We start from the raw sequence: 26877 nt of genomic DNA, 5'->3' as shown, positions 1-26877 counted from the left end.
AGTCTTACTGAAATCGATGAACTTCTCCATCTTGAGAAGAGGCCAGGACTGAAAAGCCTGAAGAATCACTTGGAGTTCCAAGATGTTTATTGGTAACCTCACCTCCAGAGGAGACCAATCTCCTTGCGCCCTTTGAGACTCCCAGACAGCCCCCCAACCCAAAAGACTGGCGTCTGTAGTCACAATAAGTCATGGACGACATCCTAGTTCAGGCTCCTTATCTGCCACTAGCGATTGCTCATACTCAAAGGATTCTATCCTTAGGAAAATCAATGTTCCAAAGAGTTCCTTATAACCAGCTACAAAGAGTTATTATCTAGGAACTAGGATGTCATCCAGATAAGGGGCAATAGAGAAACCCTTGCTCTCATTACCGGCAACAATGCTCCAAACATCTTTGTGAAGATGCATGGAACTGTGGCTAGCCCAAAATGAAGGGCAACAAACTGATAGTGTTTGTTGAGGAAAGATGGGACAATGACTGTTGGAGTAAAAACCCTTGTTCCTGTTGGTGAGAAAGGTACTTGACCAATTACTCCCATATTATCAAAAATCTGAACTCATTGAATGAAGAAAGATGCCTTCATGTGATTTTTGGGGAGACGAGACAGATGGAATCATCCTTGAGGAGGCCTGATCGAAAACCCTTGGATATGTTATATTTTGAACCCAAGGGTCATTGACAGAATGAAAACAAACCTGAAAAAAAGACTAAATCTGCCCCCTACCAGAACAGAATCTGGCCTAGGGCAGAACTTTCATGCAGACTTAGTGATGGAGTTTGATTTCTGGACTGTTCACTTTTGGCACAGGAAGAACCAGGTTTCAAGGTTGACTTGAAAGACTGAGACTTTTGATAGGAGGAAGACTTCTGATCTTCTGAGGAACGAAAGGAACAAAACCGGTTTCCCAGTCTATTCTTTCCCATTGATTTTTATCCTGGGGGAGAAAAACTAATTTGCCTTCAGTAACAGTTTAAGTGAGTCCAGATCAGATTCAAAGAAGAAAAGAGTCATTAGCCTGTTTTTTTTTATTGAGTGATAATCATTACAGCAGTAATAAACATGACATGACGTTTTCTTGACATGTACATTATAAACTTACATTTCCATTGTGCAAAGGGAGGGGGGATAGCAAGGAAAAAGTGCACATTCATTTGTGATTGTTGGAAATAACTATTTTTAAAAAAGCAGTTTCATCTCCATGCCACTTATTTTGAATAAGAAAGTATATTTGTTATAATCATCTGTATAAAATATTGTTAGATTTTTGTGATTTTTGAGGTATTCCTTGTTAGTGTATTTACTCTTGTTTAGACACAGGGACGCATTTATCATGTAGGTTAGTGGGTCGATAATATATATTCCTCCCATAGAAAGGAGATAGACAAGTAATCGTCCAATCTTTTGGAAATAACATAAAGGTGTTTTTCTAGTAATATTGTGGTAGATACTAAATCTCTCCATTCCCCGTCTGTAAATGGGCTAGTCTGTTTCCATTTTTTGGGTATTAATCTTTTGGCACTATTAATCATGATGTACAGCAATTGTAGTCGTAATCTGCAATGAACCTTTAGGAATTTGTTAAATTGAATTGTAATTGGGTCGTGTGGTAGTGTTATCTCAACTGATTTAATTATCTCCTCAATTATGGTAGACCAGAAGGGGGTTATAAGGGGGCATTGCCATCATATGTGCATAAAAGTACCCTGATTTCCACATGTCCTCCAGCAGTATGAAGGTGTATTTTTAAATATAGTAGCTAGTCTGGATAGTGTAAGATACCCATCTACTTTGGAGTTTAATATTCATCTCCAAAATGTGTACAGAGGAGGTATAGTTGGTCATATTTTGAAATATCTGGGACCATTCTTTTTGTGTAAGTGGTTTCTGTAATTCCGTTTCCCATTTGCTAGTGTACAATTTTCAAGAGTGGTGTGTTAAGAGTAGTTTATAAGTGAGAGATAGAGTGCCTTTTGTAGAGGAGTTCATGTGTTAATGTGACAATGTTTCAAAAGGGGTCTGAATATGTTTTCCTTCTCTATGTGGTTACAGATGTAATGTGTAAGTAGTTGGTACCTAAACCAGTTGTAAAATTTCCCAGCTTGATAGTCTTGAAGATCTGCCCTTGGCTTTATTTTATTATTTTGCAGGATGTCATAACAGGAGGCTGTATCAGATAGGGTATTGGGGGGTATCGAGGTGGGAATGGATAGTAACTATCGGTAAGCTCAGGTTATTGAATAGTGGTGTTAATTTGGAGACCTTCGTGGAGATAGTTATCCCATATTTTATATGTCTCTACAGTCAGCTTAGAGGTGTTATGGCTAAGCTGCCGATGAGAGGGAGTGAGCCAGCAATAGCTACCTAATTGTGGTACCTCTACAAGAGTATGTTCTAAAAGGACCCACTCTTTATGTAAAGAGTTTTTGCACCAGTCTACACTCTGTGTAAAAAAAGCCTGCCCACCTATAGTATTGTACACCCAGAACCCCCTTATCTTTTGTGCGGTACAGAGTAGATTTCACTATTCTTTGAGTTGATCCTATAGAAGCAGGGAAAGAAAGATGCGCCACATAGGGTAGTATCGTTTAGGTAGCTACACGCACACAAATACAAAGATACGAACGCCCTCCCAGTGGATGGATACTTACAAACAGGGCGGCACAACCGGAGTGCCTCACTAGACAATACGGGACCAAAGTCACTGATAGACTCTCGGCAGGAACTCTCACACGCCAGCATCAAGTCACGTGAAGCGAAGCACTAATCGCCACAACGGGAAATCCTCAGAGGGTAATGGTCATCCTGGTATTCAGGAGGGTTTCGCACAGGATTAGGTGGGGTCAAAAGATACGACCAAATATGTATAGTGATAAAAAAGTAATAAATACAGAACAAATATTGTAAAATAGTGTGAACTTTAATAAACACACTAGAGATTCAGCAACGCGTTTCTCAGCAAAAATAATTGCCGTTTCATCAGGCTGTGAGAAAGATACAAACTACTTGCTCTATATAATATAATATAAAATAAAAAATATTATTATCAAGCACTGGGGTATCCTCACTAAAGATCCCATTTTGGGCAATTTAATAGGGCTGAAACCTAAGATTGTTTACAAAAAAGCACCTAACCTTAAAACTATTTTAGCCCCCAGTAAAGTGGTTAAACATCAAAAGAAAAGTGCCCCAAGGGACCTTTGATAGGATCCAAAGCATATAGTGCTTTTAAATGTAGAGCTAGTAGATGCAAACTATGCAATCACATTATAGATAAAAACAGGACTTTTAAATCCAATGTAACTAGACGTCAATATTCTACAATAGGCCATGTATCTTGTGCCTCTCAATATGTAGTCTATCTTTTATCCTGCATGTGTGGGGTCCAATATGTTGGTCGTACCTGTAGAAGGTTCAGTATTAGATGGTCTGAACATCAACGTAATATGAAAAACTATTATAGGAATCATAGTGTCTCAAGACATTGTAATTTACAACACAATGGTAACACTAATTGTTTCTCTATTACTCCCATCAAATTCATTCCCAAATCTCATCTTTACAATCGATTTTATAGATTGAGACAGAGAAAGACCTATTGGATCCATGTGCTGAAAAGTATGCATCCAGCCGGTCTTAATCTTAATATTGACCTAGCTGCTTTCCAATAATAACTATTTCTGGCGCATTAGGACCCGTGTTTTCTCTCTGTCTCAGATCTGTATTTCATTTAACATTCATTAGGCCCCTTTTTAGGTTATGGGTCCATTAGATGGATTTTTAGCTAGATTACTTACTTACACAATTTAATGTTAGGGTTTAGGCATGTTGTCCTGTTCCACTAGAAGTAGCTCACAGTTGAGGGTCGCCAGCAAGAGCCTTATATGAGTTAGTTAGGCTGTTGGTGCGATATATGTCGAGCCATTGAAGGGTCTTTGTTTAGAGGGCCCGCTAATATCATAAAGAACCCCAGTAAGGGGTTTATGTGTCCCTCAATCTGAAGGGTTTCTGTGACAGACCCCTCTGTCAACCTCCCTACGGATTATGGATTCGGGCATTATGTTAAGTCACCCTGTGCCCATTATAGCTACAGGGTGCAAATCCAACAGTACTGGAGGGGTTAACTTCAGTTTTGAGTAACTGTATTGTCTAAGACAGTTGTTGTTAGCAGTTGTTGTTGTTGCACCAGTTTTAAGCAGTGGCTAGAAGCAAAATAAATAGCTGATTTAGACTTAAACTTGGACTGAATTATTTAGACGACATTTTTAAGATGAGGATGTCTCTGCCTAATTAAAGATATTGCGGATCCTACTGCCTCTCCGCTACAGTTTCTAACACCCTATATATATTCTTCATAATGATGTAATATACCTTTAATTGGTCATTTGGCCATCTTTTAGTTGAGAGGTTTAGGTCCCTTTTTGGTGATTAGAGATGGTATCGTCTTTCAATTTTAGTTCAGCGCTAGGACACACACACTTTCCTATTTATTTGGCCTGATTTTGATTAATTGATATTGGATCAGTCGGATCACACACCTCTTACCTTTCTTGATATAATTTTTATCACTCTACCTGTGAGGGGTATTGCCATCAGCCATTATTAATGATGACGCAATAGAGGTGTGTGTAGGTACTGGATCGTGATTGGTCAAAGTGGTGAAAGCGGGCATCCCTGTTGCGTGCCTTTAAATATAGGGAATGGAGGTGATAAGTCATTGGAGCCTATTTATGAAATGTCTGTCCGACATGATCTGATCAACAGATCATGTCCGACAGACATTGTTGAATGCAGAGAGCAATACGCTCTCCGCATTCAGCATTGCACCAGCAGCTCTTGTGAACTACTGGTGCAACGCTGCCCCCTGCTGATTCTCGGCCAATCGTCTGCTAGCAGGGGGTGTCAATCAACCCGATCGTATTCGATCGGGTTGATTTCACGCGAACTCTGTCCGCCTCCTCAGAGCAGGCGGACAGGTTATGGAGCAGCGGTCTTAAGATTGCTGCTTCATAACTGATGTTTCTGGCGAGTCTGATGGTTCGCCAGAAACATGGCCCTTCAAGCTCCATACGGAGCTTGATAAACGGGCCTCATTGTTTAATGTGATTTTAGCGCTGGGTTGGCTGTAGAGGGCAAATATTTTTTCAACAAAAATGATTGGGAGTCCAAATTTTAATAGGGTGTGCCTGAGAAAGTTCCAATGTAACCTAACAAAGGCTTTTTCCACATTCATTGATGCAAATATAGAGGGAATTTGATGTGATGATGTGTATTCGATTAGGGTAAGGATTTTAGTGGTGTTATCCCGGGCTTCCCGGCCTAGAGTAAATCCGGCTTGATTTATATTTATTAAGGACGGAAGTATTTTATTTAGACGAGAAGCCAATATTTTAGCGTAGACCTTAATGTCTACATTCAACAATGATATGGGCCTGAAGTTGGAGGGGCAATCTGGGGGTTTCCCCGGTTTAAGTATAACAGATATGTGGGCTTCCAGCATAGAGGCTGGGAAGGTGTTAGTGGAAGAAGTGAAGTTGAATATGTGCAACATATGGGGAAGTAGGATTGGTAGAAAGGTTTGATAGTATCTGACCGATAAGCCACCAGGGCCTGGGCACTTCCCTGTGTTGAGTTGTTTTATAGCAGAGGAGATTTCTGATGGAGTTATTTGTGAGCTCAGATCCTTTCTTCTGCGTGCCTGTGATTTGAGGTATGTTACAAGTATTTAAGGAGATTAGGATCTTCTGTTCCTATGTGAGTTTGTGGGGAAATATTATATAGCGTAAAATAATACTTGTAAAATTGCTTTAAAATCTCGGGAGTGGTCTTAACTCTTGAGTTGTCAGATAGTTTAAGGTCATGTATATATGATTTAAGCCTTTTTCATTTGAGGGCACGAGCTAGGAGTTTACCTGCCCTGTTCCCTTCATAGAAGAAAAGTTGTTTAGTTCTCATATGAGATTTTTGATGTTCTACAGATAGAAAGTCGTTGAGTTGTTTGCAAAGGTTTTGGATATCCGCTAAGATCTGTGTGTTAGAGGGGTCCTGTTTATGGCTGTATTCAGCCTGAGTTAATTTAGATGTTAGTGTTTTGTATATTTGTTTAGCCGGTGAAGTAGCTCAGTTGGTAAATGCCCTGACTACAAAAAAGCCTGTTTAAAAGATCCAAGGTCACTGGTTCAAATCCCGGCAGGGCCGACTCAGCCCTTCATCCTTCCGAGGTCGATAAAATGAGTACCATTAAATTGGGTAATAATAACAACTATTACTATTCAGCTGCCGATTTGGTTAATTCCGAGAGCGAGCGCTGAAAAAGCGCTTTGAGTCCCACTGGGAGAAAGGCGCTATATAAATACTAGTTATTATTATCTTTTGAATATGTGATTAATTTTAATGAGTTCCCCTCTGACAGTGCATTTATGGGCTTCCCAGAGTATATAAGGTTCAGAAACTGAGTTTGTATTTAACGCAAAGTATTGAGTCAGGGTTTTGTTTATTTTCTCTAAATGTATTGTGTTGCTTAAAAGGGAGTAGTCAAGTCTCCAAATATAGGGTCCTTGAGTAGTATCTAATCATTTAAACTTCACCTCTACTGCCAAAAGATCCGACCATGATGTTGGTGATATAGCTGAAGTGGTGATCAAGGGAAGACCTTCCTGGTTCATTAAAATATGGTCAATTCTGCTGTAGGAGTGGTTGGAATGCGAAAAAAAGGTGTAGTCCCTCTTATCAGGGTGTATAAATCTACATAGATCATATAAATTATTATCTTTAAGGGCCTTCCAAAGGAAGTTAGTTGTTTTGTTAGAGATCATAGATTTGGGATTAGAGACATCTACTTTTGGTTCTAATGGAAAAATTAAAATCTCCTCCCCTTCGATATAGCCAGGTATTTACAAAATAGCAATTTTAAAAAAGGTATGTGGTGTGTGTTTGGGGCATAGGTATTTAGCAGTGTTACCTGTTTACTAAATAGCAGGCCTGATATCCCTAAATATCTACCATCCGTGTCTCTATCCAGATGTTGAAGTGTAAATGGTATTGTTTTGCGAATAAGTATGCTGACTCCTCTTTTCTTGACCCCTGCTGAACTGTGATAGTGTTGGGTGTAATGGGTGCCCACGTAAGTGGGTTCCCTATTTTTTTTTAAATGTGTCTCCTGCAAAAAGAGAATGTCAGCTCCGCGTTTAGCTAGATCCGACAGTGCTTTATGTCGCTTGCTGGGGGAATTAAATCCCTTAACATTATGAGTAATCAAGGTCAGTTTATAAGCATTTTGTGCCATATTATATTTTTAAAAGAGGAATTACCTGTAGCATCTGTGAGTGTGGAGCAAAGAGAAGCAATGAATGTAATATACCATATTAATAAACAATATTTTTAAAACAATCAAACTTTTCAGAACCAGGCAAGACTAGCCTGTAGTGACGTTGCGCATGGATACAACCCTTGAAGGGCATCTCAACTTGCCCCAGCAATATTCTGAAGTAAATTATGGGGGGTTGATGGTAGCTTATATATTCACAGTTAAATTGTATTAGGGAGTCAGGGACCATCTTCAAGACTTATTCTAGGTTGCTAAGGGCGAGAAGTAACAAGTTATTCTATGCGTTTTGAACCTTTAACTTGATCTAGAGTCAACTTTAGGTAAACTAGACAAAAACCTTTTTTTTTAAAAAAATCAGTAAACCAGGTTTACAATCATTGTCCCATGAGAAAGAATGTCTGTTTTCGTGGATCATCGGCTTATAGTCATAGTATATTAGTAAGTCTCTCCATGTCAAAATCAACATGTATTAACATACTGTACTTACCATCTCCTCATAGGTATCTGGCATCTCAATACTTTGCTAAAAGGTGTGTACTGGATCATGGGCAGGTTAAGCGCCTACCTCTCAACTTGTCCGTTCAGGTTCTTTGATGCCTTTTGTACGAGCTGTGGCTCAAAGAGGATTTAAGAAGCAGATTAATCTCTTGACAATTAACGACCCCTTTTCGATCGCGGAGATCTAGGGTGTGTTGTACACGGGGCTTTTGGTTCTTGAATTTGCTGTGGGGAGAGTGTCCTCTTCTGTTGATTATTTACTGTTGTCCATTTTTGAGAGGGATTAGGAGATTCCTGTTCTTGTGTGTTCCTGGTGTCTAACTCCTGTTGAGCCTGTTATTTGACACCGTCTGCTGACTACGATTTTACCCATGCAGCCCTTCTTGCAAGGACTGAGATAGACATATTTTTGACATCAATCTTGATAATGTCCATTACTGTGTCACAAATAAAAGCATTAACCATTTTGAGGGCCCTAATGCAATTCTGAAGGTCCTCTGTAAAGGATGACTCTACAGCCAGTTTAGATAAGGAATCGTACCATAGGGCCCCTGTCGCAGCCACACATATAACAGCCACTGCTGATTTAAAGGGACAGTCAAGTCCAAAAAAACTTTTATGTTTCAAATAGGTTATGTGATTTTAAACAACTTTCCAATTTACTTTTATCACTAATTTTGCTTTTTTCTCTTGGTATTCTAAGTTGAAAGCTAAACCTAGGAAGGATTATATGATAATTTCTAAGCCCTTGAAGGCCGCCTATTATCACATTCTTTTTTATTTGCTTTTCACAACAGGGGAGAGCTAGTTCATGTGAGCCATATAGATAACATTGTGATCATAAAACAAAAGAGGTGTCCAATGGCACTACTTAAAATGAAATGAAATTGTCCCCTCTATTCATTAATGACTTATGTGCATTCTACACATTAGTAAGGTTAAGGAAATAGGTGCTATGTAGTAAAAGGAGTTTAGACAAAAAACTGACAGATAGGTTGGGTGACCTTATCTGAGATAGACTACATTTATAGCACTCTGGGGATTACTCAATTAAATCAAATTGTGGTAACATAGAGAGTCGTGCAAGGATGTGCAAAGAACAAAGACAAAACTGTCTGAATAAACTAATTTACATTAAAAATTAACTTTTATTAAAGGCTAGTTAAAAATGGAAAACACACACTTAAAAACACTCTTAGGAGCCAAGATAATCTTACTTATAGAGCATGTACTAGTTGGTATAGTGGATATATAGTATCTTGAATAAATTGAATATATGATGTTGGGGCTAGTAGCAATACCTCGTAGTCAATGTACACCAATAGTGAAAACTCGAGTAAGGTTAATCAGTGTGTTATTACTGATGATTATTGATTTGTTATACACTTTTATTCACTAGTCGTGATATTAGGGACTTTCTATAGAATCCCTTTGAGTTACTCTGTGAGTTTCAGTACACATATACATGTATGGCTATATTATAGCCTGTTTCAGGAGCTCAAATGTTAACATTGTCATGGTTTGATTTGTGAACATTAGTAGAATAAAGGCTTCGTGCTAAATTTTAATAGTGTCTTCGATATTTAAATACACAAAGTCTGGCAAACATACACACTGTCATTCAAGGTACCAGTGAAATTAGAGGTCATACTTCATAGTAATATTATCACCATTAATAATACAGTGTTTTAATGTTTGTATCGATGTTACTGTATCTTACATAAGAGATTTATACCAAGTGGGGAGATATTGTTAATCTAACATTCATAAGGTTCCATTAAGTTTATCCCTGCAGGTGCAAAGATACCTGATATTTGGGACTGGGACCTTATTAGTTAATATTTTATTTAGACTTGTTATAAAATTCTTGTTTTTGAATACCACTGTCGGTGTTATTACATAGTGATAAACACTAAATAAATGGCGTTCCTCTTGTTATATAAGACAGACTGTTGTTATAAAAGTTCCAAATGTGCCTTTAAGTGGATACCATAATATCCGTGCTCTGGGTAATAATAGAATGACCGCTGCTACATAGACTGAACACCAACTTCGTAGTGTTACAATCCAGCAGATATGATCGGTAGATAAATATATGTTAATTGCGGTTTAACATTCCCAGAAGAAAACATATAAGTGCGGTATTTAGCACCTGTTTAATCAAAGCTTTTTAGAAATAATATAAGTGCTGCTAACAGTTAAGTCTCAGTTAATCTAATTTAAAGACTGTCATGCTGTTAACCAAAACACAGACTGATTTGGAAAACAGCTAAGTGGATTAACGAGTAGTTTGCTCCCGTTGCCTTAATTCAGTATTGTATATAGGTATTGCATAACCAATAATACATGTATAGTTATACTTCAGTGTTACTACTGCTGAGGTTCAAGAATATTAAATCATTAGCTGGCTGTCATAGTAAAAGTTTGAGCTGTGAGCTATCCGGCAGCTATATGAACGCCAGCGTTCTGCCCCAATTAACCACTCCCAACTAAGGTTAGTTGATTACGGTACAAAGTATAGTTTATGATCAAGGTTCCTAAGGCTAGCTAAAAATACATGAGCTCCAAGGGCTCATCACCAGTACCCTAGCGTCCCTAACGTCCCTAACATGTTTCGCCTCGCGGCTTTTTCAAAGGGTGAGCGCGCCGCTCACATACTGGTCTTTTAAAGCCTTATGGTCACACCTCCTAAGTGACGGTATTGTTAGCACCCAATCCTCATCATCTTCAGTGTAGGATCCGCCTATCATTGCGGTCCTAGTTTAAAGTTATCTGATTTGTTGCTAATCATAAATGTAACTTTATTATTGTATTAAAGTTTTGCAGTAGATTAAAATAACGTAGCCTTATGTTTGTATATATGCGAACTTATTAATAAACCATAAAATGAAGTCTTAGGTTTATTGCATCCTCGAGTTAATGAACAATATTCCGCAAAATATTTATATATTCGAAAAAATTTTGTTACAATGTCTTTGTGTAATCCATGTGATTTATTTAAAATAAACTTGTGATGCTGTGTAGTGAGTTAACCCTGTGAGCGCCACTGTGGAAATGTGCTGTGTATAGCAGGTGCTGACGACCTGCATTGTGAATACTTTTGTGATTTACAAAATTATTACTATAGCTGGTATATTCCACCTAATTGTGTGGTATCTTATAAAAATGTCCAGTGTAATCATTTTGTGAAAAATGCTGCTGAAATGTGCTATATAAAGTAAATACTTGTGAGTTTAATTATCAGAAGTGCTATAAATAACATTTAATCATAAATTTTGTGTCTAAAAAGAAACAAGTGACTGTGTGCATAATTCTTCATGATGTGGAGGCTAAAACACAGTGAACTATTAATACCAAGAAACACCACGGATGTGTACAGATTGAAGTTAAATTATGTGCTTAGAAAATATATAGTAATAAGTAAATTAATAAAAATAATAATAAAATAATCCTAGATCAACTAGTGCATAAGAATATACACTCTAATGTGATTATGGGTATCCTTTTTTATTATAAAAGTTTTTTGGATAATATATGGCAATGGTAGGATTGAATTTAGACTTAACTTATAGGGCAAATAACAATGAATATTATTTCGATCTTCGTGATAATATTACTATGAAGTATGACCTCTAATTTCACTGGTACCTTGAATGACAGTGTGTATGTTTGCCAGACTTTGTGTATTTAAATATCGAAGACACTATCAAAATTTAGCACGAAGCCTTTATTCTACTAATGTTCACAACTCAAACCATGACAATGTTAACATTTGAGCTCCTGAAACAGGCTATAATATAGCCATACATGTATATGTGTACTGAAACTCACAGAGTAACTCAAAGGGATTCTATAGAAAGTCCCTAATATCACGACTAGTGAATAAAAGTGTATAACAAATCAATAATCATCAGTAATAACACACTGATTAACCTTACTTGAGTTTTCACCATTGGTGTACATTGAATACGAGGTATTGCTACTAGCCCCAACATCATATATTCAATTTATTCAAGATACTATATATCCACTATACCAACTAGTACATGCTCTATAAGTAAGATTATCTTGGCTCCTAAGAGTGTTTTTAAGTGTGTGTTTTCCATTTTTAACTAGCCTTTAATAAAAGTTAATTTTTAATGTAAATTAGTTTATTCAGACAGTTTTGTCTTTGTTCTTTGCACATCCTTGCACGACTCTCTCTGTTACCACAATTTGATTTAATTGAGTAATCCCCAGAGTGCTATAAATGTAGTCTATCTCAGATAAGGTCACCCAACCTATCTGTCAGTTTTTTGTCTAAACATTGTGATCATGCCTGTGGCTTGTGGCAGACACTGCACTAATTGGCTAAAATGAAAGTCAATAGATAATAAATAAAATGTCATGTGATTAGGGGGCTGTCAGAAGATAGATACAAGTTAATCACAGAGGTAAAAAGTATATTAATATAACAGTGTTGGTTATGCAAAACTGGGGAATGGGAGGGGCGGAGCTAGCCGCTGGAGAGTGAAGACGTGTCTGCCTGAAGCTCTCTCCTGCAGACTTATAAAACCCTGACATTTAGTGGGTTAAAGTACGAAATTTTTGCTTTTTGTTTGCCCCTGGTACTTAACCTGCTCACCCTAAGTACTCCGGACAGGACTGAAAGTATCGGTGGGACGTTTTACTCATTTACAGTCCGGGCATACTATTGCCTCTCTAACTAACAGTGCTCCTGAGGGGGACAGCGAAGAGACCTGCTCTCCGGAGGGTCGGGGCTCCGCTCCGGAGGGCCAATTACCACCTTATACAGAGGATTAGCCAAGGTCAACTGCCCTACATCGAGCCGGTTTAATTACAGACCCTGACCGCCTGATTCCTAGGACACAAGAAGCAACCTGCTCCGGATACCCTTGTCTTACCCTCAGCCCTGCCTACTGATTTGCTCCGGAGGGCCGGGGATCCGCTCCGGAGCACTGGTCAGCTGCGTGGGGTCTCCTAGTCACCAGACGCTCTGTACCTGTTTGTTTGAGGAGCCTCGGGGGCCAGCGCACGTGGGAGCCCGGGTGACCTGATCTGGAGACTGTGGAGGTTGCAGAGGCAAGTGGCGAGAGCTGTTCCGGTGCGGTGCCCGGGGGAGACGAAGCATTAGAGGTGCCGGAGGTTCAGTTTCGCCCCTCAAGGCAGTGGCTGTTAGGCCTTCTTGTTCGTGCAGCACAGGAGGGCGCGAACGGCGGCCATCTTGGGCCTAGATTTGAAACAGATACCAGCGCCTGTTTGACTCCTCGATCCTCCACCATCAGCAGAGGATTTGCCGCCCAGCCGCACTCAGAGAATTGGTGAGACTATTCCTTTATATATTCCCTATATTGTTGGCCAGGTGTTGGGGGGCCTCCTCACATAGAGTTATATTGCCCAGCTTGGGGAGAGACTTTTCTAGAGGGGGCTCGAGCCGCTGTTGCCCCCCCCTTGAACATTGTGGATGTGCAGCCTAATCCTGTACTAGAGGAGGTCACACTGCCAGGCCCTAGATACGCTCTTGATGGGAGTAATCCTACCAAGTTAACAGCAGTCTCTTAGAAGCGCATCCCCATTGTTTATTAAGACCCATTCAACAGGCCCTGACAAGACATTCCCTGCCTGCTCACGCTACTTTTACTGGGGCTCTGAGCTGCTTGTCTGAACTTAGACTTAAACTGCTTTTTCAAAGTTGGGCCAGCCTCAAGCAGAACACCCCAAGACTCTCCTTAGATAATTAAGGAACCCAGTACTTTCCCAGCTACGTACAGCAGTCTGGCACATCATCTGTGTAACACACTTCTGCAGCCCATATTAGCCTGTGTATATGCCTTAGACTGTTAACAAATATTGCAGCTGTGCTATTTCATATGTCTCTGGCCCTGCACTGCACAGCCTGACATTCCATACTAACGGGCCTTATTACTATGCTGTTACCTTATTGCTGCTGCGTCAGCTTATATGTCTTTGGGCTTAGGCTCAAGGTGGAGTGTTGTGTTATTTCATTGCTGGTCTAACAACTTTTTTTTCCTGCAGGTCCAGTTCATGATAATAGTCCTGCCTGTATATTAAGCAACTGTATGCTTCATTTCCTTTGCAGGGATTGCTGTATAATATCGCCCATAATTACTCTGTGATTCCATTCTGCCTGAACCCCAGTTGCTCCTGTCTGCTTATTGCACTTACCTGAATTATTTACTATCTTAGGAAGCAAACTTAGCTTCTTGCTCTGAGCACTAGCTGACAGGGGCCACTGCTCCGGGTGATCTAGGTTTATAAGCCCGCCTGTGTAATACTCTCACTCTCTCACCTCATATTTGACACAGTCAGGCTTGCCCTCACTGAACTAACAATTCACCTGTGGTATATTGACTGATTTCTATACCCTACTGACTAACCCCTCACCTCCCCGCTCCCGCCCGGCTTGTCCGGGTGGGTCACCTCCAACTCCCTTTTCCCTTCCTTCGGGTCGTATCCCCCTGCTCCCCGAGGTGAGGGACTAGCGTGGTGGCAACAAAACTGTACACTCATGTAATTTCTCCTCTTGATATGTAAATCAGCCCCGCTCCAACAATGTGATAGGTATTATGTAAACTACGTGCTTGATTTTAGTATGTATAACCCTTGAATTTCTTTCAAAGCAGCAGGATATTGCTCTTGAGCCTCCAGAGATTCACTACTTTGCCTTCCAGAGATCTAACCATTAACCTATAAGATGCCTCACATGATAAAGAAGCATTCAAAGTCTAACCCCAAACCCAGGAAGACAGTCTTTGACCATTTTGCCCACGTTTCTAAGGAACCCCCATCCCACCCAGGAGGTGAAATGAGTGAACCAGAGTCCCAAGATGAAGAATCTCAATCTAGCCAACACTCAGCATCTTCCTCCCAACATTACATTACAGAATCATCGCTCAAGAAACTCCTGGCCATCCAGACTAAGTCCATCACCCAAGAAATCCAACGCAGCTCAGCTGAACTCAAAAAGGAAATTTCAGAAATTGGTGACAGGGTTGATGCGCTGGAGCGCAAGCAAGATGATCAAGCTGTGGACCAATCCAATATCCTGGCCTATGCTGAAAACCTGGCTGAGCAGATCTCACAATTAGAATCTAAACTGGCTGACATGGAGGACAGATCGAGGCGTAGTAATATCAGATTCAGAGGAGTCCCAGAAACGGTAGCTCCAGCAGATATCCAAGGTTACCTCCAAGACCTCTTCAAAGAGCTAATAGGCACCCCGGAAGGACTGTCTGGCACAATGGAGAGAGCGCATAGGGCTCTGCGCCCCAGGTCGGTGAGTTCTGACAAGCCGAGGGACATTGTGGTGTGCTTCCATAGCTACCTATATAAAGATCGCCTCCTTCAAGCTGCTTATCGTAAACCAAACTTAAGTGGAAGGTTCGAGGGGGTACAAATATTACCTGACCTTTCAGCACACACCCTCCAACAGCGCCGACACTTCCAGTCGGTGACCACTGCTCTGCGCAGGGCTAACTACCGTTATCGATGGGGGTTCCCAACCAGACTCATAGTTACCAAAGACAACCAGTCCATAACCATTACCACACCCTCGCAGGGTGCGACTCTGCTGACCTCATGGGGTTTATTAGTCGACCCCCAAAATGTACGGGCTCAACCTCAATCTACCTTGAAAGCTTCAGCCCCTGAATGGTCAACAAAAGAACAGAGAATAAAAAGGCCCAAGACACAACATCTGCAAGTTTCTCAAGGACATTCTGAGCATGCTGAATAGGCTCCTTCCGAAGTTACTTGACCTAGTTTATAAATAAGTCGGCTATTAGGTCTCCCCTGATGTTTTCTACTGACTAGCCTGCATTCTGAGGCAGGCAGGACCCCTGTGAGATTCTATAAGCCGTCACAATGTTCACTTTTGGAATAAGTTATATTTTATAAGTTATGATAAGTTATGTTACCTGCTGTTTTGTAATTATTTCGACTTAAGCACTTTATGCTTTGATAAATACGTCCCTGGAGCGGGGCTGACGCTTCTGCTACACTGAGCTAGCTCCGGAGCTGTTCATTCAGCCCCCCAATTGAAGCCCACACTAGGGCTCTCTTGAGGTGGACTACTTCCACCACACCAGAGGCACTGCTAAGTGCCATCCTTTCCTACCTACCTTTCCCCCTCCTCTCTATTTTCCCCATTCTGTCTTCCAGACCTAGGTACTACGACTTCACGGTCCCAACTCTCAATCACTACTAGACATGACTTCCTCTCCTTTGAGGTTTCTAACCCACAACGTTAGAGGACTTAATACTCCCTTTAAGAGAAGTCTCCTTTTGCGCTCGTTGAGGCACCACAACCCTGACATAGTATTCCTCCAAGAGACGCATTGGTTAAACGATGAACCGATCAGACTTTCCTCTAGGGATTACACGCACATTGAACATGCTCCCTTTACCAAAAAAGCCAGGGGCACTGCAATCCTCTTACATCAGAGACCCACAGGCCAGATATATTATTCTAATCTGTAATATTAACCACGTGCTCTACACACTTGTTTCAGTCTACCTACCCAACATTCATCAACCTAAGTGCCTCAAACACATTCTCCATGTCATCTCTCAGCACAAACAAGGTAGGGTCATTATCTCGGGCGACTTCAACATGACCTGGGAACCGAAACTAGATAGAAAATCCTCTGACTTAGCTAGGACTCCTCCCCCTACGGAAAGACTTGCTGCGAAATTCCGCACACTTATGACAGGCTCAGGGTTCTTCGACATTTGGAGGGCTATCCACACTCAGGACAGAGACTACACCCACTACTCACTGCCACACCGACAATACGCCAGACTTGACTACATATTCTCTACGGCAGACTCCCTTGACCTAGTAACTAACACGGCCATCCATATTTGCCCTTGGTCGGACCACGACTGTGTTACCGTCGACCTTATATCTTCAAATACCACTCGCTCCAGACCCTCCTGGCGCATGCCCCACAACCTTTTGCAAGATATCCCCCTTAGAGAAAAATTACGCACAGAAATCAGACACTTTCTAGAAATTAATGACCGGGCACAAGTGGGTGATGACACCCTCTGGGGAGCTACTAAAGCGACCATAAGAGGCTTAATGATCTCTGAACAGGCTAAACTACGAAAGCAAGCGGGACTCTCGCTGTCTCAGTCTCACATTAAACTTAGAGAATTAGAGGCCCTAAATAGAGTAAAGCCTACTAACTCCGTAACGACCCAAATCACCAATATTAAAAACCACATATCTCAGCTAGAGCTTCGGAGAACCCAGGACAACTTAACTAAACTGAAGCAACTATACTTCTATAAGGGCAATAAGGCGGATACTCTCTTAGCCAATAAACTTAGAAGCAGAACTAGTATCGCACGTATTCATGGCATTGTTAAAGGAGGTTCCCTCCTTAAAATCCCCTCACAAATTGGGGAGGCTTTTGCTGATTTTTACTCCAGCCTCTATAACATAGAAAAAACTGAGAACCCCCCAGTAACCTCAGAAGACTCCATTCGTGAGTATCTAAAAGCACTGAACCTACCGTCCCTCTCACCCGATCAAAAAGACACCTTAAATTCGCCATTCACCCTTAGGGAGGTACAACTGGTTATCAAGAACTCTAAATCATTTAAATCACCTGGTCCAGATGGCTTCCCAGTGCATTTTTATAAAACTTACATCCAGGAGCTCTCCCCCCTGCTTCTTAGACTTTTCAATTTAGCTAGAGATGAAGGCAAATTTAGGAGTGAATTCCTTGAAGCCACTATTGTGACTATACTGAAACCTAATAAAGACCCCTCTTTTTGTGCCAGCTATAGGCCAATCTCACTAATCAACACTGATATTAAGTTCTTCTCCAAAATTCTAGCTAACCGTATTGCCAACCTCCTCCCCTATTTAATCAATCCAGACCAAGTTGGATTTATTCCCAAAAGAGAGGGTCCAGATAATACTAGAAGACTCTTGAATGTGATGTCCCTGTCGTCTAGCCTTAATAAACCTATGGCGATTATATCGCTAGACGCAGAAAAGGCCTTTGATCGGGTGAGATGGCGGTTTCTGTGGGAAGTACTTGATGCCTTTCAATTCCCGAATTCCCTCATGGGAGCAATTAAAGCCCTATACTCTACTCCTTCCGCTTCGGTTAAGGGACTAGGTTTCCAAACCCCCCCTTTTCAAATCTCCAATGGGACTAGGCAGGGTTGCCCCCTGTCACCCCTACTTTTCGCGCTGGCCATAGAGCCGTTGGCAGAACAAGTTAGACGCGACCCACACATGAGTGGGATTACCCTTTGTGGCACCAAGCACAATATAGCTTTATTTGCGGACGATATCACCCTTTTCTCTTCAGATCCTGCGTCCACCCTCCCAAGACTCTTAATTATAGTCAAGGAATTTAGTGCCCATTCTCACTACAAACTAAACATTCCCAAAACTGAGATTTACACCCAAGGCTTCCAGAGCTCGTCTATGGCCCCTCTAAAAATCAAATATCCTTTTAGATGGTCGGACACTTCAGTGACCCACTTAGGAGTCAAATTATCCAATGACTTCCCCCGGATTATCAGGGACAACTACCTCCCTTTGCTATCGGAGCTTCGCTCCCTCGGCAAGAGCTGGAACCTCTCGCAAGTTTCGTGGTTAGGGCGGATAGCAGCATTAAAGATGTCTTTTTTGCCTCGTCTCACATACTTATTCCGCTGTCTGCCAATCAGAGTGCCCAGGCACATTCTATTACAGTTTCAGAGCGAAATAACTAAACATATATGGCAGGGCAAGCCCCCAAGGGTGGCGCAGAGAGTGCTACAGCTACCTAGATCTAAGGGCGGTCTGGGCTCTCCCTTCGTGGTAAGATACTACGAGGGAGCAATGCTCACCCATGTCTCCCAATGGGGAGTCACGCAATCTTCCTGCAAATGGCACTCCATCGAACAGGCTTCACTCCCTTATAACCTAAGTTTACGTGACCTGATATGGACGCCGTCCCATTGCCGTAGGGAACTATCCTTGATAAACCCCATCATCCAGGAATGCCTGAAATTTTGGGACAAAATCCGCCACTCTAGACAAATTGCCCCTCACCCCTCTCCCATAACCTCATTATCCGGCCTGTTAGTAGGCCTACAGGATGCCCATCCTCTGAGATGGACCCAAATTGGAATAAAGGTGGTCTCGGACCTCTGGCTACCGGCACCGGAGTGTGGATTTAAAACTGAGTCCCAATTGGGGGCTGATGTGGCCCTACCCCATATCCTGAAATTTGAATATTACAGAATCAAAAGCTTTATGACCGCCTGGGGCTTCAAGCCTCAGTCAAATCGCCCTCTGACCCCGTGGGAGTCCACTTGGAACCTAGGAAAGAGGCTATATAGACCCCTCTCTAGACATTACACCCTGTTGGACTCGGATCCAAACCCAGTTCCGGCCCCTCACCTGGCCAAGAGGAGCTTCCTGCTAGACAAACCGCTCACAGTAGATGATTGGGAACAAGCGCTTGAACGAACCAAAAAAGCTGTACATTGCACCACCCTATATGAAACTTATTACAAGTTGGTGGCCCATTGGTACTATGTGCCCATCAGGCTAGCTAAAATATTCCCTAGCGCATCTCCGTACTGTTGGAGAGATTGTGGTCAGAGAGGGGACGCTCTGCACATTTGGTGGGAGTGCCCTAAAATACGCCCTTTATGGACAAAATGTTTTGGAGCCCTCTCCAAAATGGGAATCTCCTTACGTAGCTCTCCTGCAGTTGCCCTATTACACATAGGTACCCACTCTCTCCCCAAACACCATGCTTACATTAGTATATACCTCTTCATGTCCATCAAACACCTGATTGCCTGTGACTGGAAATCAGAGCCCTCACCTAGTTGGACGAGAGTTTGCTACTATATGGCCTACTTATATAATATGGAAAAAAGCATATTTTACAACCTAGGTAATTCTGACCTATTTGAGCTTACATGGACCGACTGGAAAGACACTTATGATACAACCTGGAGACCTAATGTCCTCACTCCCTCCTAGCTATTCCCGGAGGGAATGAGAGATCTGACCTAGGGATAGTTCTTACTAGGCCCAGCTGGATTTCCTTTGAAACACCCACCTACGACCAATGACATATTACTCAACCCTTTTCCCTACCCCCCTATCCCACCCTTAGACCTTTCTCCCTTCCCCCCTATCCCACCCTTAGACCTTTCTCCCTTCCCCCCTCTATTTGGCCAAGAGACCTTTGGGTCTCCCCTGACTGCGTTATAAAGTACCTTTAATTATATTAGTTCATGATGGTGTTATAAGTACTTCCTTGAACAGTATATCAATTATTTCGCAATGTATGTCTATAGACAGTTTAGAGGACGGACTGTGTCCTCGCATTGTTATATTTGCATCTGTATTGTTCTCTTGGTTTTCATTATTCGTATATTTATACTTGTAAACTCGATAAGTTTAATAAAGCTCTTTTGAAAACTTAAAAAAAAAAAAAAAAAAAAAAAATGGGGAATGGGTAATAAAGTGATAATCTATCTTTTTAAACAACAAACATTCTGGTGTTGACTGTCCCTGCAGAAGTCCTTAAGAAAGACTCTAACTTGCAGTCCATTGGATCCCTGAAATAAGTGCTATCTTTCATAGGGAAAGTAGTGATTTTGCCAAAGTTGAAAAGTTGTTTCCCACAATTCCACATTCCTATTCTTACAATCCTAATTAGTTATGGAGCAAACTAGTGCAGCTAAAGTTTTAGGATATAACACTGATTCTTTAGGAAAGCAATCTACAATTTAAACACTTCTCATATGTGTTTACTATGTAAGGAAGTGTTGGTGTTTCCCCCATTCAGCTTTGTAACCTATGTGCTGAGTCTGTGTCTAATGCTAAACAGGATCATGCAATGTTGTATTTGCAGAGTAGTCCCTGATAACCGTCATGTCGCCAATTCAACACAAGCACATGCAAAAGGCAGAATATAACCCTTCATAGACCCTGGGCTCATCTGGGACATCCCAAAGGAGTGACCCATCTAGATACCATGTACCCTCCAGGAGTACAACTAAATTAGAATCATCCTCCTCTGCTTGGGACAAATATTTAGAAACCCAGCCCCCCCCCCCCGCTGACGAATTAGCAGATGAATCTTTTAATTTCATTTTGGAACACATACATGCTCTATTGTAAGACGTCTTACTTCCCTTAGAGATTAAGAACCCTCCACCTGCAGACAAACAATCACAGTGTAAAATGGTGCTGGTTCATTCAAATTTTCCCATATTTAAAGGGAATAGGAATTCCTTACAGCATGCAATTTTTGAACTATTGACACTTTAACTTTATAGTTTTAACCTTGTAACTTAAATTATGTGTTTAACAAATTTGCAAGGGTAAACACGTAGGGTTGAAGCTTTAATTATTGAGAAATAACATTCTCAAATTAGCTAGCATGCCATTTTTGCATCAGAATCCACCTTTAAATAGAATTAAGGCACTCCATCGTCTCTGGAACTGAAACAATATACTACTTGTAGACCCAGCAGATTTATTGTATCCCACAAAGATAGAGAGATAGTGAGAATGAGAATTATTAATAGTATACATTCTGTGAGCTTACCTGCAGCATAGTGACTTCCTTATTTAATTCACAGCACATTTCCTTTTGGCATCGTATCTCTTGTTTAACTTTTTCAAGCTCTTCATTTGCAGCCTGGAAAACAGAAACAAAGTTCCAAATATTAGTTATAATTGGATAGATTAATAGATAGATAGATAGATAGATAGATAGATAGATAGATAGATAGATCGATAGATAGATGATAGATACTTTAGATGATAGATAAATAGAAACTTTAGATGAAGGGTAGACAAGATAGATGGATGGATAGATAGATAGATAGAGCATTCAATTTTAAACAACTTTCTAATTTATTTCTATTATGAAATTTGCTTCATTCTCTTGATATCCATTGTTGAAGGAGGAGCAATGCACTACTGGGAGCTGGCTGCTGATTGGTATGCCTGCTGTCATTAGCTCAGCCAATGTTTTAAGATAGCTCCCGGTAGTACATTGCTGCTCCTTCAACAAATGATACCAAGAGAATGAAGCACATTAAATACCAGAAGTTAAAGGGACAGTCTACTACAGAACTTTATTATTTATTACCCATTCCCCAGTTTTGCAAAACCAACAGTGTTATATTAAAGGGACAGTCTACTTTAAAATGTTTATTGTTTAAAAAGATAATCCCTTTATTACCCATTCCTCAGTTTTGCATAACCAACACGGTTATATCAATAGTAGGAGATAAGCCTGCCCAGAGGGCAGTCTATTTAAAATTACTAAAAAATAAAACGAAATGATCAAAAATTAAAAAAATTAAACCTAATCTAATAACTCCCCTCCCAAAATAAAAACACCCCCTAATCTAACAATAAACTACCAATAGCCCTTAAACCACTCTTTTACCTTAAAAAATTACAAAGTACCCCCTAAAAGTAACCCCCACACCCACACAACCCCCTAAAATAAAAAAAAACCTAAGTCTAAAAAACCTAAGCTACCCATTGCCCCTAAAGGGGCATTTATATATGGGCATTGCCCTTAAAAAGGCAATAAACACTTTTGCTGCCCATTAAAAAAACAACCGAAAAAAGGAAAAAAAAAACCTAAGTCTAACCCCAAAATAGGTACCCACAGTTCCTGAAGTCCGACGGTGAAGGTCTTCTTCCAGGCGGCGACATCTTCATCCAGCACAGGGAAATTCTTCTATCTTCATCCAGAGTGAAGGTGATGCGGAGGTGACCGTGGAGCTGGACCGGTGATCGCATAGCAGGACCGGCGTGGAAGATCCTCTTTATGCGGTCGCCGCCGCATACTGAATATTGAATGCAAGGTACCCTATTTAGGAACCTTTCATTCCTATCCTTTTAAGGGCAATGCCCATACAAATGCCCCTTTAGGGGCAATGGGTAGCTTAGGTTTTTTTTAGACTTAGGTTTTTTATTTTGGGGGGTTGGTCTGGTTGGGGGGTTTAACTGTTAGGGGGGACTTTGTAATTTATTTTAGTTAAAAGAGTTGTTTAACTTAGGGCAATGCTCTACAAAAAAGCCCTTTTAAGGTCTATTGGTAGTTTAGTGTTATATTAGGGTATTTTTATTTTGGGGAGCTTTTTTATAGGGGTATTAGCTTAAGTTTAAAAAAATGTCATTTTGGATAATTACTTTTATTTGTTTCTGTAATTTTAGAATTTTTTTAATTTTTTTAAATTTTAGTGGGGGAGTTTTGTAATGTGTGATTTTTAAATTTCTTGTAATATTAGGCTTTTTTAAATTTAATCTTAAATCTTGTAAAATAATTGTGGTTAATTTATAGGTTAGGGGGCTTAGTGATTAGATTGATTTTTTTGCGTTGTGGGAGGTTGGCTGTTTAGGGGTTAATATTGTAATTAGGTAGTTGGCGTTGTGGAGGTTTTTGCGGTTTAGGGGTTAATAGTGTAATTATGTAGTTTGTGTTGTGGGGGTTGGCAGTTTAAGGGTTAATATTTTAATTTGCGGATTACGGGTTAATTACTTTATTATTTTGCGATGTGGGGGTTGGCGGTTTAGAGGTAAATTTTGCGGTGTTTGTTAATATTTCTTGAGGGCGGTTAGGTGGTTTTTTTTGTTAATATTTTGTGTGGGCGGTTAGGTATATTTTTGTTAATACTTTGTGCGGGTGGTTAGTTTTTCTTTTGTTAATACTTTGTGTGGGCAGTTAGGTGTTGTTTTGTTAATACTTTGTGCTGGCATTTTTTTTTGTGTTAATACTTCGTTTTCGGCGGTTAGGTTTTTTTTGTTAATATTTTGTGCGGGCAGTTAGGTTTTTTGGTTAAATGCTTTGTTTGGCTGCACGCACAGCCTACATTATTTTGGCTGCATGCGCAACTGGCGACGGACGTGATTATAGTATAGATGCTTTTTACCTCTGCGATTACCTTGTATCTAAGCCTCTGCAGACTGCCTCCTTATCTCAGGGCTATTTACAGATTTGCATTTTAGCTAATCAGTGATGACTCATAAATTACTCCACAGAAGTGAGCATAATGTTATATACACAACACACATGAATTAGCAGTGTCTTGCTGTGAAAAGCTAAAAAAAAATGCAAATGTTAAGAAGCTGTCTGTAGTTGCTTAGAAACAGGCAGAAATTTAGAGGTTTAAATCTTATTAAAGGGATAGGAAAGTCAAAATTAAACTTGCATAATTCAGATAGAGCATGATATTTTAAAATACTTTTAAATTTACTTCTATTTTCAAATGTGCTTCATTGTCTTGATATTCCTTGTTGAAAAAGAATATGCATATATCCTACACTAGTAGGAGCTGATTGGTGCCTGCACACATTTGTCTCTTGTGATTGGCTGACTCGATAAGTTCATCTTGCTGCCACTAGTGCAATGCTGTTCCTTCAGCAAACGATAACAAGATAATGAAGCCAATTTAATAGAAGTAAATTGGAAAAGGTTTAAAATTGTATGTTCTATCTAAATCATGAGATAAAATGTTGGGGTTTCCTGTCCCTTTAAGTATATTAATAAAACAATGTTGGTTCTGCAAAACTGGGGAATGGGTAGTAAAGGTGTTATGTATATTTTTAAACAATAACAATTTTGGTGTAGACTGTCTCTTTAATATACTTTTTACCTCCGTGATTACTTCGTATATAAGCCTCTGCAGTAGCCCCCTCATCTGAGTGCTTTTGACAGACTTGCAATTTAATCAGTGCTGACTCATAAAAATATAACACATGAACTAGCACTGTCTAGCTGTAAAAAACTGTCAAAATGCACTGAGATAAGAGGCGACCTTCAAAGGCTTAGAAATTAGAATATGAGCCTACCTAGGTTTAGCTTTCAACAAAGAATACCAAGAGAACAAAGCAAATTTGAAGATAAAAGTAAATTATAACGATGTTTAAAATTCCATGCCCTATCTGAATCATGACAGTTTAAGTTGGACTTGTCTGTCCCTTTAAATAGAAATATTTATAAATTGTATGCTGTCCTTGAATCATGAAAGAACATATTTGGGTTGCATGCCCATTTAAAATTTATATATATGTTAATACAATAATTAGAAATTTAAATTATTTTGAGGATTTAATTATTGTACAAACTGTATGTGTTTTAAACCCTGAATTTTTTTTAGAAAGATACAGAAAGCCCCTATCTACCTAAAATTGTTTTATAATGCTACAAGCAAATTAGGGTCAGATTACAAGTGGAGCACTACTACTAAGTTAGTTTTTTTGCGCTCGTCGGATTAAGCTCACGTGCTAACCCGATGAGCGCAAAAAGACGAACTTACAATATCATAATCCTTGAAAAAGGGCAGAGTCCCAAAATGTGCGTCAGAGTGTGTTCCCGAGGTGGTCATCTCAAGTTTTCTATGCCTACTGGCCCTCTAGCCGGGATTTGATATCCAGATGGCTGAACCTACCTGTGAAAGCGGTCTTCTGGATGGATAGCATTACGCTCTTGGAGCACGAATCATAGTGACGTCTTCAGCTTAAAGGAAATGGACTAACCAGTGCAGCTAATCAGCGGATGAGAATCGCAAGTATCATTGATATACCTCCCTGTTTACTATATGGGCCGCATCATTCTAATAGCAAGTTTGGGCTCTTTGGGGTTGGTTTAAAACGCTAGCTGACACACCGCATATTGGAGCTATACATCACATCCACACGAGTCATAACAGAGCTTGCTGTATGATTCTGGGACGCTGTTACACAGATTACAGTTTTATAGATATAACGTATACCTCAGGCTTGGTAATTTTCCATATTAACACAGCTCTGTCATATATATTTACACAGATGAAGTATGAAGTTCAGGAGGAGAGGTGTGAGATACCTTCACTGCATTAAAGGAGACACTGTATCAGCCGGGGATTGAACTTTGTTATAAGTTTGTTGCAACTTCAATCAAAAATCATATGTTTTATTTCACTACAAGTGGATTGCAATAAGTTCTCTTTACCCCTGTGCTTCTGTTTGATGAACTGTGCTGATTTTTTGAACTGCACTCAGGTTTGGAGATGACCCCTTTTTTTTTTTCCCATGGGGCGCCTAAGGGATATTTATGCATTTGTTTGGAGTGTGTATGTGCTGTATGCAGGTTAGAATGGGGAGGCCTGGGTCCCTTTAACCTTTATTCATCATATTCTGATATCATTAAATTCATAAATATTTAATCTTTTTGGTGTGCTGAGTATTTGTTATAATCATGATTTTTGGGTATGTAGGCGATACCTGACTCGTGCACCCCTAATATAATAGAATTTATCCATTATATCTATTTATTTAATAGATATTAGTAGTGCTGTTACAATGTGTGATTTTTACAATATCATGTGCTAATGTAATTCCCCATGGAAGTCAATGGAGCAAAAAAAGTTGAAAAGAAACCTAACTACTGACTTTTGCGTAAACCCGATTGTATATTCTCATGTGTGCTAAACCGACATGAAAATATGAATATTTCACATTCCAATGTTCTTCACATACAAGAATATGTTCTATTTATTCATAAATAAATTTCTACATATATATGATGTTTTTTGGTACAATTTATATCTATATATATATATATATATATATATATATATATACACAGTTTCCAAATAATCAGAGAAGCAACAGCACCATTTCTTTGCTAAAAGTTCTCTTTATTGTAGTGACATAATAATTAAAAAGAGAGAGCTAATTTTCGGGCCTACATTGCCCTTAATCATGTCATGTAGGTTCGAAACGTAGCTGAGAACTTTTTAGCAAAGAAACGGTGCTATTGTTACTCTGCTTTTTTAGAAAATTGTATGGAAGGAGTTGCAGGACCCTTGAAGCAAACGAGCACCCTGATAAAGGAATATTAAAGAATCCTAAATAGTGCTATAACTATAGTTGGTATATACCTATATATAGATGATTATATATACAGTATCTCACAAAAGTGAGTACACCCCTCACATTTTTGTAAATTTTTTATTATATCTTTTCATGTGACAACACTGAAGAAATGA

The 26877-nt window shown here is 40.0% G+C and overlaps 1 protein-coding gene across 1 annotated transcript in view; it reads right to left on the bottom strand.

Annotated features, from left to right (window-relative positions):
* Positions 1-26877, bottom strand: part of FYCO1 (FYVE and coiled-coil domain autophagy adaptor 1) — a 439711-nt gene that overhangs the window by 177058 nt on the left and 235776 nt on the right. Inside the window, exon 9 of the mRNA XM_053714489.1 lies at positions 21432-21524. Within this exon, the coding sequence (XP_053570464.1) occupies positions 21432-21524 (93 nt within the window). The remainder of the gene's footprint in view (positions 1-21431; positions 21525-26877) is intronic.

Source organism: Bombina bombina, chromosome 5, assembly GCF_027579735.1.
Source record: "Bombina bombina isolate aBomBom1 chromosome 5, aBomBom1.pri, whole genome shotgun sequence".
NCBI lineage: Eukaryota > Metazoa > Chordata > Amphibia > Anura > Bombinatoridae > Bombina > Bombina bombina.
The sequence above is the reverse complement of the archived record's forward strand: the minus strand, read 5'-3'. Positions and strand labels throughout refer to the sequence as shown.